Source organism: Copidosoma floridanum, unplaced genomic scaffold, assembly GCF_036245765.1.
Source record: "Copidosoma floridanum isolate Cflo_tuat_1 unplaced genomic scaffold, Cflo_Japanese_pri ptg000021l, whole genome shotgun sequence".
Classification (NCBI taxonomy): domain Eukaryota; kingdom Metazoa; phylum Arthropoda; class Insecta; order Hymenoptera; family Encyrtidae; genus Copidosoma; species Copidosoma floridanum.
The window spans coordinates 28,031,698-28,046,257 of record NW_028321898.1 but is presented as its reverse complement, the minus strand read 5'-3'; the positions used below and the strand labels follow the sequence as shown (position 1 = coordinate 28,046,257).

The 14,560-nt window shown below is 40.3% G+C and overlaps 2 protein-coding genes across 2 annotated transcripts; one reads left to right on the top strand and one right to left on the bottom strand.

Moving 5' to 3' along the window:
• Positions 1-10,538: 10,538 nt before the first annotated feature.
• Positions 10,539-11,411, top strand: Osi12 (DUF1676 domain-containing protein Osi12). The gene has a single exon (XM_014357342.2). It carries the CDS (start codon positions 10,539-10,541, stop codon positions 11,409-11,411), a length of 873 nt encoding a protein of 290 aa, XP_014212828.2.
• A 1,644-nt stretch (positions 11,412-13,055) lies between these two features.
• On the bottom strand, positions 13,056-14,044 carry LOC149374253 (uncharacterized). The gene is made up of 2 exons (XM_089594837.1): positions 13,819-14,044; positions 13,056-13,276 (listed from the first exon to the last, which is right to left on the bottom strand). The coding sequence occupies exons 1-2, from the start codon at positions 14,042-14,044 to the stop codon at positions 13,056-13,058; spliced, it is 447 nt and encodes a 148-aa protein (XP_089450963.1).
• Between the last annotated feature and the right edge of the window lie 516 nt (positions 14,045-14,560).

The following is a 14,560-nucleotide window of genomic DNA, read 5'->3' as shown; positions in this document are numbered from 1 at the left end:
CATCTTCTCTCCGTACCAACGTATTAGAGCCAATACTGGAGAGAAAGAGAGCCTCGGTGAATTTAAAAATTCTGCGAGCGTAAAGGGGGAGAGAAGAGAAAAGTGGAAAACTGGGACTAAAAATCCCTGGCGTGGGTTACCCACGCGAAGGAGCATCTCTATACACTGTGCAACGCCATGCGCGAGAGAGGTGTTGTTTTATGTGTCACTGGGTCTTCTTCCTCTTTTTTTTCCCGAAGAGAAGGTCAAAGTGCGAGATGACTATCACCTATAGCAGCCTTGACAATGAGCCTCTCCCTTTCTCTCTAACCAGCCGCGAAGACAGAGGGGAGCGCGAGTAATTGGAAGAGAAAAGAGGTGTTTCGCGCAACGAGCAATACGAGCCTTGTGGCTTTCTCTCTTGCCCCTTTGTGGCTCCATGCATATTATACGTCCACGTCTGGATTACCCATACGAGCTGGGGTTTGATTGTTGGCTCGTCTACATGTGGCAAGAGAAAAGAGAGTTGAGCCATTCTTATGGACCTTTATGACAAGGAAGAATCTTTTGGTATGATTATCAAGATAGGAGAGTTTTGTGGCAACTATGGGCTATTGATTTCATTTTCGAGCTATTTTTACAATTATAAAAAAAAAGGAATACTGCCATTTGCGAAGATCGGGATTCTGATATGAAAAACAATGATGGGAGTGTATGGAGGATACGGGAACTGTTGGTGCGCACCTTGGATTCTTGGAATTGTTTTTCTTGCGGTAAATCGGTTGTACACCTACTGTTTTCGCAAATATTTTGAATTTCTCGCTCAATTATGCGAACCTGGGTTGTGCGAGTAATGCAGTATACAAAATTTTCGTTTCGAATCTACTTATATTTTAACGCTTGAAGTACAATGCACTGTGAGATTTTTCTTCATCGAATGGGTAACATCGATTTCGAGAGTTGTACGGATAATTAAACGACATACTTCGAGTTCTTTTTATTTTTTTTGTTTGAAGCATCACCAGTTAACAAGAATGTAATCTTGGGAGGTAATTAATTAAATGGCTCATTTGCATGCTAATTTTCTCTCTCATATTGCTTTGCAGATCTTGCAGCTCGTGTACACGTACGTGACTCAAAGAAACTGTTCCACCACTCTCGTCTTGCGATTAATTCTGTCTGCCGTGTACACTACATGTTCTACTATTATTTTTTTCGTCCGTTATTTATGATAATTTATTTGGATCTGTGTCTTATACGTTTTTGACTTCTGTTATTGTTGATTGATCATTCTTAACTAAATATTTCAATTTTTCACTTATTTATTTTTTAATTATTTTGACCAAAAACCATTCAACAGACTTCAGTATGAAATAGTAGAAAAAATATTTTATGACCAAAATCTGGCCATAATCATTATTCAGGGGCACGGTTTATATTTACTGTACATTAGTGTTAATATTATGGAAATGCCTTCTGATGTTATGTTCTAGGAAGGTATAGTGCACTGTGCGTTTTAATTCATAGCTACTACCGTATAATTACAGCGGTAATCTTAAACTTGACTTACTTTCAAGGCTCGTCAAATAAGACATAACAATAGCAAAAAATTTCACATAACAATTATCCACTCTACAAACAAGGATCCACAGCACAAGCATAGTGTACTCGTCTTGGGTACATATGCAAAATTGATTCTCGTGAATAGGGAATGTACTTTCCTGTAAACTTCTTTCACTGTGTTTTTTTACCCTATTGAATTTATACTGTCGCTCTTACGTTTCATGATTTTGATTATATCTTATTATAAATAAGCTTAGGACAACTAAAAAAAGTGTATTATAAATTTATTTTAAATATTTTATGAAGATACGATGCTTTCTTATCACTGTGTATATAGTGTCGCACATATACTTGTCTGTGACTACTGATGGTCTTTTAGTATTTTTTTATGATTCGAGTTTTTAAATGTTTCTAACAGCTGAGATCCAAAAAATTATTTGCTAGTAGGTAGAAAAGGAACGATGATTTTATAAAAAAAAATCACAGAGACAAGTGAATTAATTAAAGATAACACTTTTTGTCGTGCTCTTTGTCTGTACTATACTTGTCTTCATCTACTGGAACATTTCTTTATAATATGAAAAATTGTACTTAAAGTAATATAAAAACTATTTGTATCAGAAATTTTAAAGTTGAAAAATTTCAAATACTTTTGTTTGATGTGTCCGTCGTATCTGTCTTATACTTGTCTGTAACTACTTAGATATAAAAAAAATATTTAAATTATACTGTTTCAATAACATAAGTATTTTAATTGTTAATAGCTATCGTTTTGACGGAAGCAAGTGATTACATATTTTACATGGAGTGTCTGTCCTATACTTGTTATGTAAAAGTAAAAAAATTGAAAAACGATGCTTTTAGATGATGAAATGCGAAAAGAATTATTCCTATTTACTGCACGTAGCGTCTTGTTTGTACTTGTCTGTTATTGCTGGTAGGCTATTTGACAGTTAAAACCAAAAGTATTGTCCAAAAAATTCAAGTTTTCAGATTTTTGTACTATTAAATGGATAAGTATTAGAAACTTAAGTGAAAAAGATAAATTGGTGTGTTAACTGCCAATAAGACCAATAAAAATTTGAGATTTTTTTCCGTAAAAAGTGCCTGTGCCATACTTGTCTGCATCTACTTTAAATACTGACAAAATCACTTACAAAGCTATAAAGTATCTACTGCTTTACTTCACCAAAACGTCAAAAAAATCTTATTGTAATTGCTATAGGTTTATCAAGTTTTTTACACTAATCAGCAAAATTCCACATTGTGTTATTTGTTATATGACTGATGTACGTGCTATACTTGGCTGTATCTATTAGATAGATTCTTCAGTGAATAAAAAAACTATATCTAATAAGCACTTGTAATCCTCGACAAACCAAGAATCCAGCTAATGATGAAAACTTGAGTGGTCTATTTTCGAAACCGCAGTATAAAAAAGAAATCAATCCCACAAACGAGAGAAAAAAGAAAGCAAAATACACACGCGTCCCAAATATCATACTGCACAACGCGTGCAATTTAGCTGCTTCTCCCTTCAAAAGAAGAAAAAGAAAAAAGAAAAAATTAGCAATTCGAGGTCGATTATTGCCGCGTCTTCTCGAGCGAGGCACTGTGAGAAATGCGCGTGCTCCTCTTTTCGCCTTCATCCTCTGAGGAGACACGCGTAGACATGAGCTACCGCTGCAGCTTCTCACGTGCAGTGCAGCCGAGAAGGAAGTCGGTGCGAGCCGGAAGGTGGAGAGGAGAGCTTGTAAAATATGTACTGTTAAGTCTCCGCGCTCATATGCGCGTGTGTAAATACACCACGTAAGCACAATGGGCCGAAGGTTAGCAAGAGCACACTTGCATGCAAATTACAATGGGAACAGAAGAATATTTCTGATGGCTGACCGTTAACAGGTAATTGGGCTGCCAGGCGTCAGTGCGTAGAGCCACTGGCTGTAAAGAATTTTCTGAGGAATTTCGATAAGATGATTGCGTTGATTAGTCTTTTCAAACGCGAACTTGGCGTGCAAAAGTAACATTCTGAAGTATAAATTGCATTTTTCTTCAATAATTCGTATTTTTACTATAGTACTGACAACTTTACTTAAAAATTCTATACTACAGTATCTACTATTAATAGAAACTTTAATCGTTGAATTATCTTGATGATTTTGATCAGTTGCAGGTATGTTACAAGTAGATGAGGTCATTGCGTGCTCTTCCAATTCATCCTGCACCGAACCGACACTCGCGACTTTCGGCGAATTCACGGCGTAATGAAAAGACTGGAATTTTTTCATCAGATGCGGCGAAATTTTGAGAAAAGGTTTCTTGATGATTTTGCAAGGCTGTTATTAGGAAAATTTCGTTAGAAAAGAAAAACATAGACTAGCTCTCTCGGACGTACAAGTAGAACGAATTCCAGACACACACGCCATATCTTTTTCCACGTAAAAGTACGCGCCCACATGTATTGTCATAAAAAATGAAGAAAAAAAAATGTAGGGGCAAGCTCTCGTGATTCGGCATAAGATCCATGAAATCCATGGGAATAATCCATCCAAGTGTACTTAAGAGATGTCGTAAAATCCTTCGGGCAAATAACGCTACGAACGATAAAAACGGGTATCTCTCGATGCTTTATACGACTCCACAAATGCGTGTCTATGAATCTAAGTATGGTTAGTATAAAGTGAAGAGAAGACTATCCTCCGTGAGATAAATGTATGCAGAAGAAAGTCCTTTTTCCTTAATATTCAAGCATTTGCACGGACGCGCATGTCCATCTCTCTCTCCCGAACACCTTGAGGCTATACGCATATACGAGCAGGATAATCAACGAAGTAGGTAAGGGGGCGTTTGGATGTAGGTATGCGTACTTTGATAGCCGCGCGTCATTGTGTTCACATGTATGTGCATGTGCTTCTTATGCGTGTATGCAGTGTCGTTGTCTCTTGCGAGCAGAAAATGCGCGTCTCTGCTGTATACATCGTTGTAACCTCGTTCGAGTTATTTCGAGGTGTGTACAACGTGTACAGCCAATACTTGCAACTAGGCATGTGCACAGTCCAACCAGACTTATAGGTCTTTTATGGAATTTCTATAAAAAATGAATACGAAATAATTTTATTGATATTTTCAAGCAGAGTTTATTCAATCTTTAAGGAGAAATGAAATCAGGCTGTTACGTCCCATCACATTATTTTTTGTCCATATTATATTTGTCTGTGACTACTGAATAAACCAAAGAATGTAGAAAATTACTCGCAAGTATTAGTACTTTGATACTTTTTTTTACAAAATTCTTTAAAAACATACACTAAACATGATAAAAAATTATTAATCTGCGTCAATAACCAGACTCTAATATAAAAAACTCCAACAACTGCATCGGATATCATACACTTGTCTGTGACTACTGAATTGCCAAGAATATTATCAATACAATGAAAATTGAAACATGATGAATGGAAAAAGAAAAGCTTATTTTGCGTCAATAAATTAACAGGCGGAATAGAATAACTTTAAAAGTAAGCATGTCGTGTCTGTGCTATACTCGTCTGCATCTACTTAGTTTTTTATGGAGTGACGACAGTCTTTATTAGAGACTAACGAAACTAATATAAAAATTATTGGTGTTCATTATATCTCGATAAAATTATTATAAAAACATCGTTTGTTGTATGTCATGTCTGTATTGTAAATGTCTGTTACTACTGAGATAACGAAAACTGTAAAAATACTGTTGAAATTCGTGGGGTATAACACTCAAAATAAAATGGTTCAAGCAAGTAGTTACAACTGGTAATTTCTATAAAATGCATGATAGCAGTGATATAATAAACTATAGATCTCAATTTTAAAGTCAGTGTTTCATCAGTTATTTCACTAGTTTTACTAAACTAACTACTTCTCCCCAGAAAAAATGGACACAACAAGACGGTAGCGGGCAATAAATTTTTGACACCGTTTTTACACGCCAGTGAGCAACGATGCAATTCGTAAAATTCGAGTGGTACTCTTTGATTCACAATGCAGAAACCACTTTTGTGCATCATTCGTCACGATTCTCTCCCGACAGGTACACATGTATTTATCGTATAGGTGCATCCGTACTTCCTTGACGCGGAAATGCTGCCCTGTCCCCTGTATTTCTCTCTATCTCTTCAATAAATGCACAACTGCGCATCACATTACCCACAAACGCATCCCAAGCCGAGTCTCTTTCATGGACTATGTGTGTGTGCGTGTGTGTGTGTGCGCGCGGCGAACGATATCGTGCCATTTTCAAAGCCGATGATCGATAAGTTTTCCGTGTCACTGCCGCCTGCGCTTTCTTCTTCCTCGTATTTCTCCCTCGTGACTTCGAGGACAGGCAGGGAATTTGTGTCCTATCACAGTGATGAGTCGTGCATTCATTTGCGATCTACAGTTGACCTCGGCCTGTTGTTCTTTTGTATAGTCACTTTGTTTTACTAGATTTCTCCAGTTGTAGGCTATTCCACGGCAAATTTTTTATTTTTCTTCGTAAACCCTGGACCAAATTTTTTAAACATTTATGTGACTATAATGTTGCATCCACACTGATAGTAATATTATTTTTCAATAATGACCTCAGCCAGAAATAAAAAAAAAAAAAAAACCTTTGGCCCACTCGCGACACGCAGCTCGTAAAAGCCAAAAAGCCATAAACGTCCCCCAGGCACAGAGCTTGGATCGCGTAACGACGCTTTCGATTAAGAAAATCGTTTTAGAAGCATTAAATCGTAATTTACAGCCCAAGGTAGAAGACGAGGCATTTTTCAAGCCAACCCCGGTAATAATCCCCATTCCATTCCATCGTAACTCTATGGCAATCTACTTTGTAAGCTCCAAAGTTACTTTTTACCTCTATTCTCTTCACACTAGCATCGGCTCGTAAACTTTTTTTCCCCCTCAAATAACCGTGTGAACGACATATTTTCCATATTCAAACTCATGCAGTTTTCATACATACAGGTGAAAAAAAAAAAAGATGGGGATACAGTTAGCCGGTGCATCCTCAGAACAGAAAAATATATGAATGCATGCAGAACAGGACGATTTCACTAAGCAATAGGAGTAAAGCAGTACAGATCGATCCAATGGGAATCGGCACTATTAGCTGGTACCCCGCTCTTCTTGTGCATCTCTGCCCCGTCGTTCCGCTATCATAAGCGAATCAAGATAAGCAAAATGCAAACCCGAGGTCCCGAGTGCCCATGATCTGGTTCGTTCTGTGTGCAGATTCTATGTGCACATTCGCGACGCGTATAAAGGTAAACACGCGCGCGCGTGCAATGCAGAGCTGCCGAGATATAGGGATCCGATAAACATACGTGCACACAGCGAGAGACGCTGGATGTACGTACGAAGGAGGAGGAGGAGAGAGATACCGCGGCATCCACAAAGGAGCGTAAATAAGCCACCGCTAGGAGGAGAAGAAGAAGAAGGATCCCGTGGGCTTGATATCTACCCACACAGTGGTAGCTGCAACCCTAGCAGCGCGTGTGTGTATTGGTGTCCATCGGTAGCCAAGAAGAAAATAGAGAGAAAGAGAGATTCTAGCAGCTGCGTCTTTTCTCTCCGCAGGAGTTTGGACTAGTTTTCTTCGGGACATGTATCTATAGAGGGTCACGAAGGTTCAGGAGGCCAAGAGATGCACCAATGAGATGCTGCTCATCTCCTACGGCCTATCTCCCTTTCCCCTCAGTATCTGCACGTGTATGTCTTATGTGTACGCGAGTGGAGGCAACATAGGTATCCCCCTACCTCGTGCTTACTCCTCCTTTCCGCTGTACACTCTCTTCTTCTCCACAACCCACTAGTACTGCAAAAACAACTACTATTATCGTTTGCCGAAGAATTTGCTTTCTTATACGTTTGCATTGTGAGCGGGTCCGTGGAAAGTATGATTGTTTTTTCAACACATCGTTGGGGAAAAGGAAGTTGTATACGAGTGCCCGGACAATTATTTGGAGAAGACGATCGATCTGTCCTTCTATTGGTCGTGATCGGAGTTTAATGAAGATTTAGGATTAGCTGGCCGAGAGTATCGAGTCGCATTGCTGAGGATGCGCTAGTTGTGATATCTGGGGCTCCAGCGATGGGGCTTCCATCGATTAGAAAGTACACAACAACGACAAGGAGGGCGAGCGTTTTGGGGTTCGAGGTTTTTTTCGATGCCGCTGTTACTTTTCCGTGGAGAGTTGTTTGCTGAGAGGATAAGTGGCTGCGTTGTACTCGGTTGTAACTACTGGGTTGCTTCACTCTAGGGAGTTAAAATAGTGATGGGTCTGAGATTTATACGTAAAATCTTTTTCAAACTATTATGCACGAAAGAAGAAACAATCGTGTTTTGTAGCCTGTAGCTGATGCTTGTGCATAATCTTCAAGTATTTTTTCTTGCGAAAAATATATGCTTGTGAGTTAGAATAATAATATTTTTTGTGTACCGTATCTGTGCTATACTTGTCTGTGACTACTTAGCTACAATTAAATATAAATATACACTGTTAGTACTTTTAAAACTGAAGACAAAATTTATTTTATAAGAAAACATAACAAGTAAAATGAAAAACCATTATAATGCTGATTATTTTGTCTGTACTAAACTTGTCTGCATCTACTTATGTTGTACCTTCAGTACTATAGATGTCCATAAAAAGGTCCTAAAAATTTTTTGTATTATTATTAATGTGAAATCATTTCAAACACTCTTGTTTGTTGAATTTCTTGTCTGTGTTATACTTGTCTGTACCTATTAAGTAACAGAGAATATAAATAACACTAATTAAAACAAGTATTATTTATATTTTTTAATGAAGTTATAGTACAAACAATATTAATTCAATAAGGGCTTTCTCATTATGCCAATACTTATGCAAAAATACAATAATTACACTGATTGCTTGATGTGTCGATACTGTACTTGTCTGTATCTACTTCATTATTCCTCAACAGTGTCAACGACACTGTAAAATCTGATAAAGGAACTTTAAAAATAATTTGTGTCAATGATGCCCGAATAGAATCATTTCAAATATTCTTATTCATAGCAAGTCATGCATGTCTGTCATATACTTGTTTGTAACTACTGAAAAACTCAAAAATAAAAAAAAATACTACGATTTGTCGAAAATAGAAATTTGAAAGTTATTTGTAAGACAATAATGGATTCTAACAAAAAAGCTTAAGTATTACTGATTAATGGCCATTGTGTTATTGCTATACTTGTCTGTGACTACTGATTGGCCAGTACATATTTGAAGTATTGCTTTCAAAATTTGAGTTTTGAGATTTGTTATTGGTAGATCCAAACGATCGATAGCAACAGTAAACATGATTTTTTATCAAAGACCACCAATACCAATAAATAAATTGGAGGTGATATTTTTTATGGCTGCACAAGGTGTATGTCTTAGATACACTTGTCTGCATCTACTAAGTATTTTTCTAAACGTACGTAATGAAAAATTGTTAATAAATGTTCATGATAAAAATTTTTCAGGATAAAAAAGTTCTCAGTGTTATCAATCAAAATGTAAAAACAATAAGAAAAATTAGTACAATACAAATATAAAATTAAATGTGTTAAAAATATATAAATACCATAAAATAATGAAGTTATGCTGTATTTATTCGTATTTTTATTGATTGTCTATGCTACACTTGAATGTACTTACAATCAAGATGTCAGTAGATAAAATAACCAACTTTAGCAGTATCCTACTTGCAAAGTGACAAAACGATTTTCAGCAAAAACAGCAAATCGGTACCAAAAACAATAAAGTAATCGTGTAGCCATCGTCGTCAGCACCGTCCTTCTTGACGCTGCATCTCGTAAATATTTATCCGGCGTATTATTACCAAGCAATCAAAGCAAGACTCTTGACTCTACAGCTATAAGTCATCGAACGAAGAAAATTCCAATGCACACCTCAAACGCAAAGAGGAAAAGAGAAATATTGAGAGGGACGCGCTTGTCCATGCACGCAAGTATCCGACAGCGCATCATTACCATCATCCGCGCCTGCACCCCGAGCTCACTAGTACATTTAAATATTCCATGTGCAATCTCTCTCCCGTCTACTTTAGCGCGCGCGTGCTAATGAAAATCGGCACGTCATATCGCCGATCCCACGCCTACTTGCCGCTCCGCATGTAGGTGCCATTTGACCACATGTTTACCTACACCTACAAAATCTCCAAGCAACACCTATACACCGTCATAAATCTCGGATGCAGCAAATACATGTGGAAAAAAAGGACACTCCGAGTCGCTCCCCTAAACAGAGAGGAGGGAAAGGAAGAGACAGGTGTAGGGGGGGGGAGCAGGGCCGGATTGAGAATTTTTCTTTGGCAGCGGCGACTTATGCTCATTACTCACGCGGTACATGCATAATACGTGCACGTATCATTACGGCAACGCTAGAATAGCGCGGACAGCAGATGAGTGGGTCGGTGTGTCAGGAAGGTCATACAAGAGAATAACAACAACAACAACAACAACAACAACAAATCCCTCCTTTCGTGCCAGCCTCCTTTGAGCTGCTGCTGCTTCCAATAGTCGGCTGGCATCCTTGTGCCCTCCTCTGCCATGGGCCCATCCTTTAGCTTGGCTCTTTCTCCTTTGCTCTCTAGCAGCTGCACCAGCCGGGCCCGGAGGTGAACGTGTGAGCGCGTTACACAATGTAGCGAGCGGCAAGAAAGAGAAAGAGGGAAGGACCGAGGAGAGCAGCTGCACGTGCACGTGGGCATGCATGCATCCTAGATACGCTGCTCTCATCCCTCGTCGGCCCGGGGGGGAAGGAAAGGAAGGCCCGGGACTCCTATATATCAGCCAGCCGGCAAACTCCGGGCGCCAGTCTCCGAGTAAGCATCAACAGCCGAGGTTCATCGGTGGTGCGTGTAAAGTCAGTCGTCCCGTTTGGTGGTGTCGTTCGTTACCGTATAGTACCGATATATTGCCATTGTCCTTCCCAAGAGCCATGGCCAGAGCAGTCGCAACAAGCTCAGGGGGAGGTAGAAGTGCTGCGTACATTGTCGGGCTGCTACTGCTGCTCGTGTGCTCCTTTGGGCCCAACGGGGCTCGAGCCCTCGACAGCGGAGCCGAGCAGGCCAGCACGATCTTCGACAGGGGCTACCGGGCGCTCTATCGTGTCTACGAGGACTGCCAGCAGCGCAACTTCGGTGTATCCGCGTGCCTTAAGAAAAAGGCCATCACGTTCTTTGAGCGCCTTGGTCGCATCGACACCCTGCCCATAGCCGAAAACCTCGAGCTGGTGAGGGTCCCGGGCGTCGAGAGCCCCACCGAACCAGCGAGCAAGAGTAACGCGAGCGAGCTCGAGGCAAGCCTGGGTCGGATGGGCGGCTCGGGACGGGAGGACGTGCTCAACGATATACTCCTCGACCGCGTGTCGTCCCTCATGAGCAGCTTCAACGTCCAAATCCGGCTGCCCAAGACGTCGCCCCAAGAGCTGAAGCGCTCGATGGAGGAGGGCCGTGGCAAGATGAAGAAGATGATGGGCATGATGATGATGGGCATGGCCATGAAGATGGCGGCCATGGTACCCCTGGCCATGGGGGTGCTGTTCCTGCTGGCGGGCAAGGCGCTCATCATCAGCAAGATCGCCCTCGTGCTGTCGATGATCATCGGGTTGAAGAAGCTGCTATCGCAGAAGCAGAGCAGTGATCACGGACATGGGTGGCAGTCAGGCGGTGGTGGAGGTGGTGGCGGTGGATGGGACCGGAGCCTCAAATCGCTGGACATCGAGGACGGCAGTGTTGACGGAGCTGCGGTGGCGCAGGAGTACGCGCACAATCTCGCCTACGGAGCCACGAGGCCTCAGCAGCGAAAATAGATGGTTGCTTTTTGGAAAAACGGCGATGGGGAGGGAGGGGGGAGGGTTTTCGCGTAACTTTCGATGACGGGGGTTTTTTTATTTGACGTGACGCACGGGACTGTGTGACTGTTATTTCTTTCTCTCTGCCATTGATTGTTGGGACAATTTTTTTTTTTTTTTTTTTGTATTCAACTGCGTTGAGACACTCTTTTGTATGGGTTGTCGTGAGTAAGGATTGTGCCAAGATTTATTGCAGCATTACGATGATCATTATATGCGTTCTGCTTAAGAAATCTGTCCAAGTGCTCGTATTCATCGTAAAAATCGAATCGCAACAAAATATATTTGCACAATAATGAGTGGAAACAGAAAATCTCACAAATTATTTACGGACAATAGTAAAATTTCGACTCACACGCAGATTTTATTTTACGTGCTATAAGGGAATCGTAACAATGTAATAGTTATAATACCATCGCATGAGAAATACATTGTTGGAGGAATTTCCGTACCCACAAAATTAGGCGCTACACTCATTAACGGACGCACACACGCACGTATACTTGGACGCACAGACGGGACTGTACTGAATACCATAACGACGAAAAACACCATTTTAAATACGATGGAGGATAAAAAACATAAAATGTAAAAAAGACTTTACGTGACTATGCGAAAGTTTGAGCGTGAAAACTGTAAAGTTACATATACCTGTGAAGAGAGAGAGAGAGAGAGAAAGAGGAAAAAATACGCGCTGAAACGCGAGTCGCTTAATAAGCGTGTGTATTCCGTATGGTATAGCATCATTAAAAGAGCTAAGACTAACACTACACTTACATAAAACGCAATACTAACATACACACACTCATGCAAAATATTGTTTTTAACAATTCGGCATAGTTAAATTTTTTTAAATGGAGTCGACAATAAATATAACAGATTGAGAATGGGTGGACGGAGAGGAATAGCGTCGAGCGGCGTCCCCTCTCTCCCCCAACCCTTTCTCTTCTGACGACAAATGCCCGTGTTACCCTCTCGAACGACGTCACATTTTTTGCGCTCATCTACGCACTGTGGCTCATAGAAGTGTAATCCCGATCTTTTTTCTTTTTCCAAGCTGATTATGCTTATCTATCATCGTCAGTGGAGTGTAACGGGAAGCACCTGTCGTCAGCGTGAATGCACACTCACACACACCTAGACATTTTACAAACACCGGCGTACGCGAGAGTTATTCGTCCCTAATGGCAATGAAAGGATCATACAAACTAATGTATTTTTTTTATTTTTACGCAACAATTCAATTAATTAATTTATTAATATACATAATATATTTATTTATTTATTTGTATACTACGATTTATCAATCGAATCAACAGCGAGTATTTATAAACGCAAATCAGCTCTACGTAAGCGTCAGAGCTCGATCGCAATCCATTGAGATTGGCACTTATGTAAAGTACCAAACAAACATCGTCACACTGTATAAATATGCTACGAGAGAAAACAAAAAATAAAGTCACACCGTTCTTTCTCTGCAAAAGTACGAGCTATTACTACTTATTTTTCCCTACCTTCTCCATAACACTTTTGAACGAACAAACAAACAATGAGGAAGCGTCTGTTGTTGCACATGCGATGAAAAGAAGATTACCGATCTTCTCAGTGATCTCGGTGGCTGTGGTTGTCGAGGCCGAGCACAGCCGCAAAGAGAGCGTAGAAAAAGCCAGCCAGACCCGCCGTGAACTTGAAAAGGATGAGGGTTCCGACGAAGGTTGGGATCAGAAACATGAACTTGAGCGTGTAAGCCATCACTATGGCCATCAGCACGCGGTTCATATGCTTCAGCTTCTTCTTCTTACCACGCGCCTCTCCTGCAGATCCTGTGAATTAGGGGTTGTCATTTATTATTCTTTTTCTTACTATGAATTTGTTTAATAGTTTTTCTTACATCGTTGATATGTTTATACGTTTGTTTGAACATCAAAGTGTTTAAGAAACTTTCGAATTTTTTAATTTAATTTTTAAAATTTCTTAATTTTTGTACCAAAATACCGATATTATATCAATGGAGATATTTTCATAAAATCCATTTTTTTTGTACGATAAGTACCAACACTCAAAATAATCTTATTTTCTTGTTCATGGTAAAAAAAGAAAAAAAAAATAGTTTTGTAATCTAGAGGGATGAAAATGCTTGTTAAATCTTTAAAATATTGCAAACTGTCCTTTACTTTGCCTACTTTTAGAAATTGTTTTTCCAACACGCCGTTAAAAACACGAGGACTTCCACAGCCCCTTGTTGTGAAAAACGAGAAAATTATTTTGTTTTTTTAATGTTATTCAATAACCATACCATCAACTTTTTCGATTCAACTATCCACCGAACTAGCCTTAAAAAAAAACAATAAAATGTCTGATTCACCTCTTTCTTCGATATCGTCATACTTCTTCTGGAGCAATGCAGTCGCGTTATCGAATCCGTCCAAAAACAGCTTCCTCTGATTCGCAAACCTCAGCATCGTCCTTTCGAAAAAGTCACCCGCCACATGCTCGCTCTGCGTTGACGGCACTGTTACTTCAGCAACCCCGTACTCCATCGCCAGTACCATCATCACTAGCACAATGATATTGCCGATCCACAGCCTCATGGCGTCTCCTCGAATCCTTCCGATGTTTCCAGCTCTGAAATCCTCCTCGTGTCACCTCACATGTCTACTGGAGGATCCACTCACGCCGGTTGACTTTGCTGTCATCCATCACTACTATACCGAGCGACACGGGGTCAATGAGCAAAATAGCGCTACGAAAAATCGGTTCGTCCTTTGAGATCAGAAAACATTTTCGGGCTTGCAAAGGCAGTGTAAGATATGGAAGAGCAGGAAAATTGGAAGGAAAAATGTAGCTCAGTCAGTGTCCAGGGTGACGCGCGATCGGTAACTAAGGCGCACCGATCTCGATCGCCTCTGGCCGAAGAGGCTGTCCGACTGACACTCGGACAGAGGCGGTGGCGGCGGTCAGGCAGTAGGGGCACGCTTCAGTTGTCCCGGGGATCGACGGTCCGTGAAAAATTAGCCTCCGAGATTATTACGCGCACTGCTGCTGCTCCTACCGATCTATATAATCTACCGAGCTTGGCTATGCTATTTCTGTTTTTCTTTTGTCTT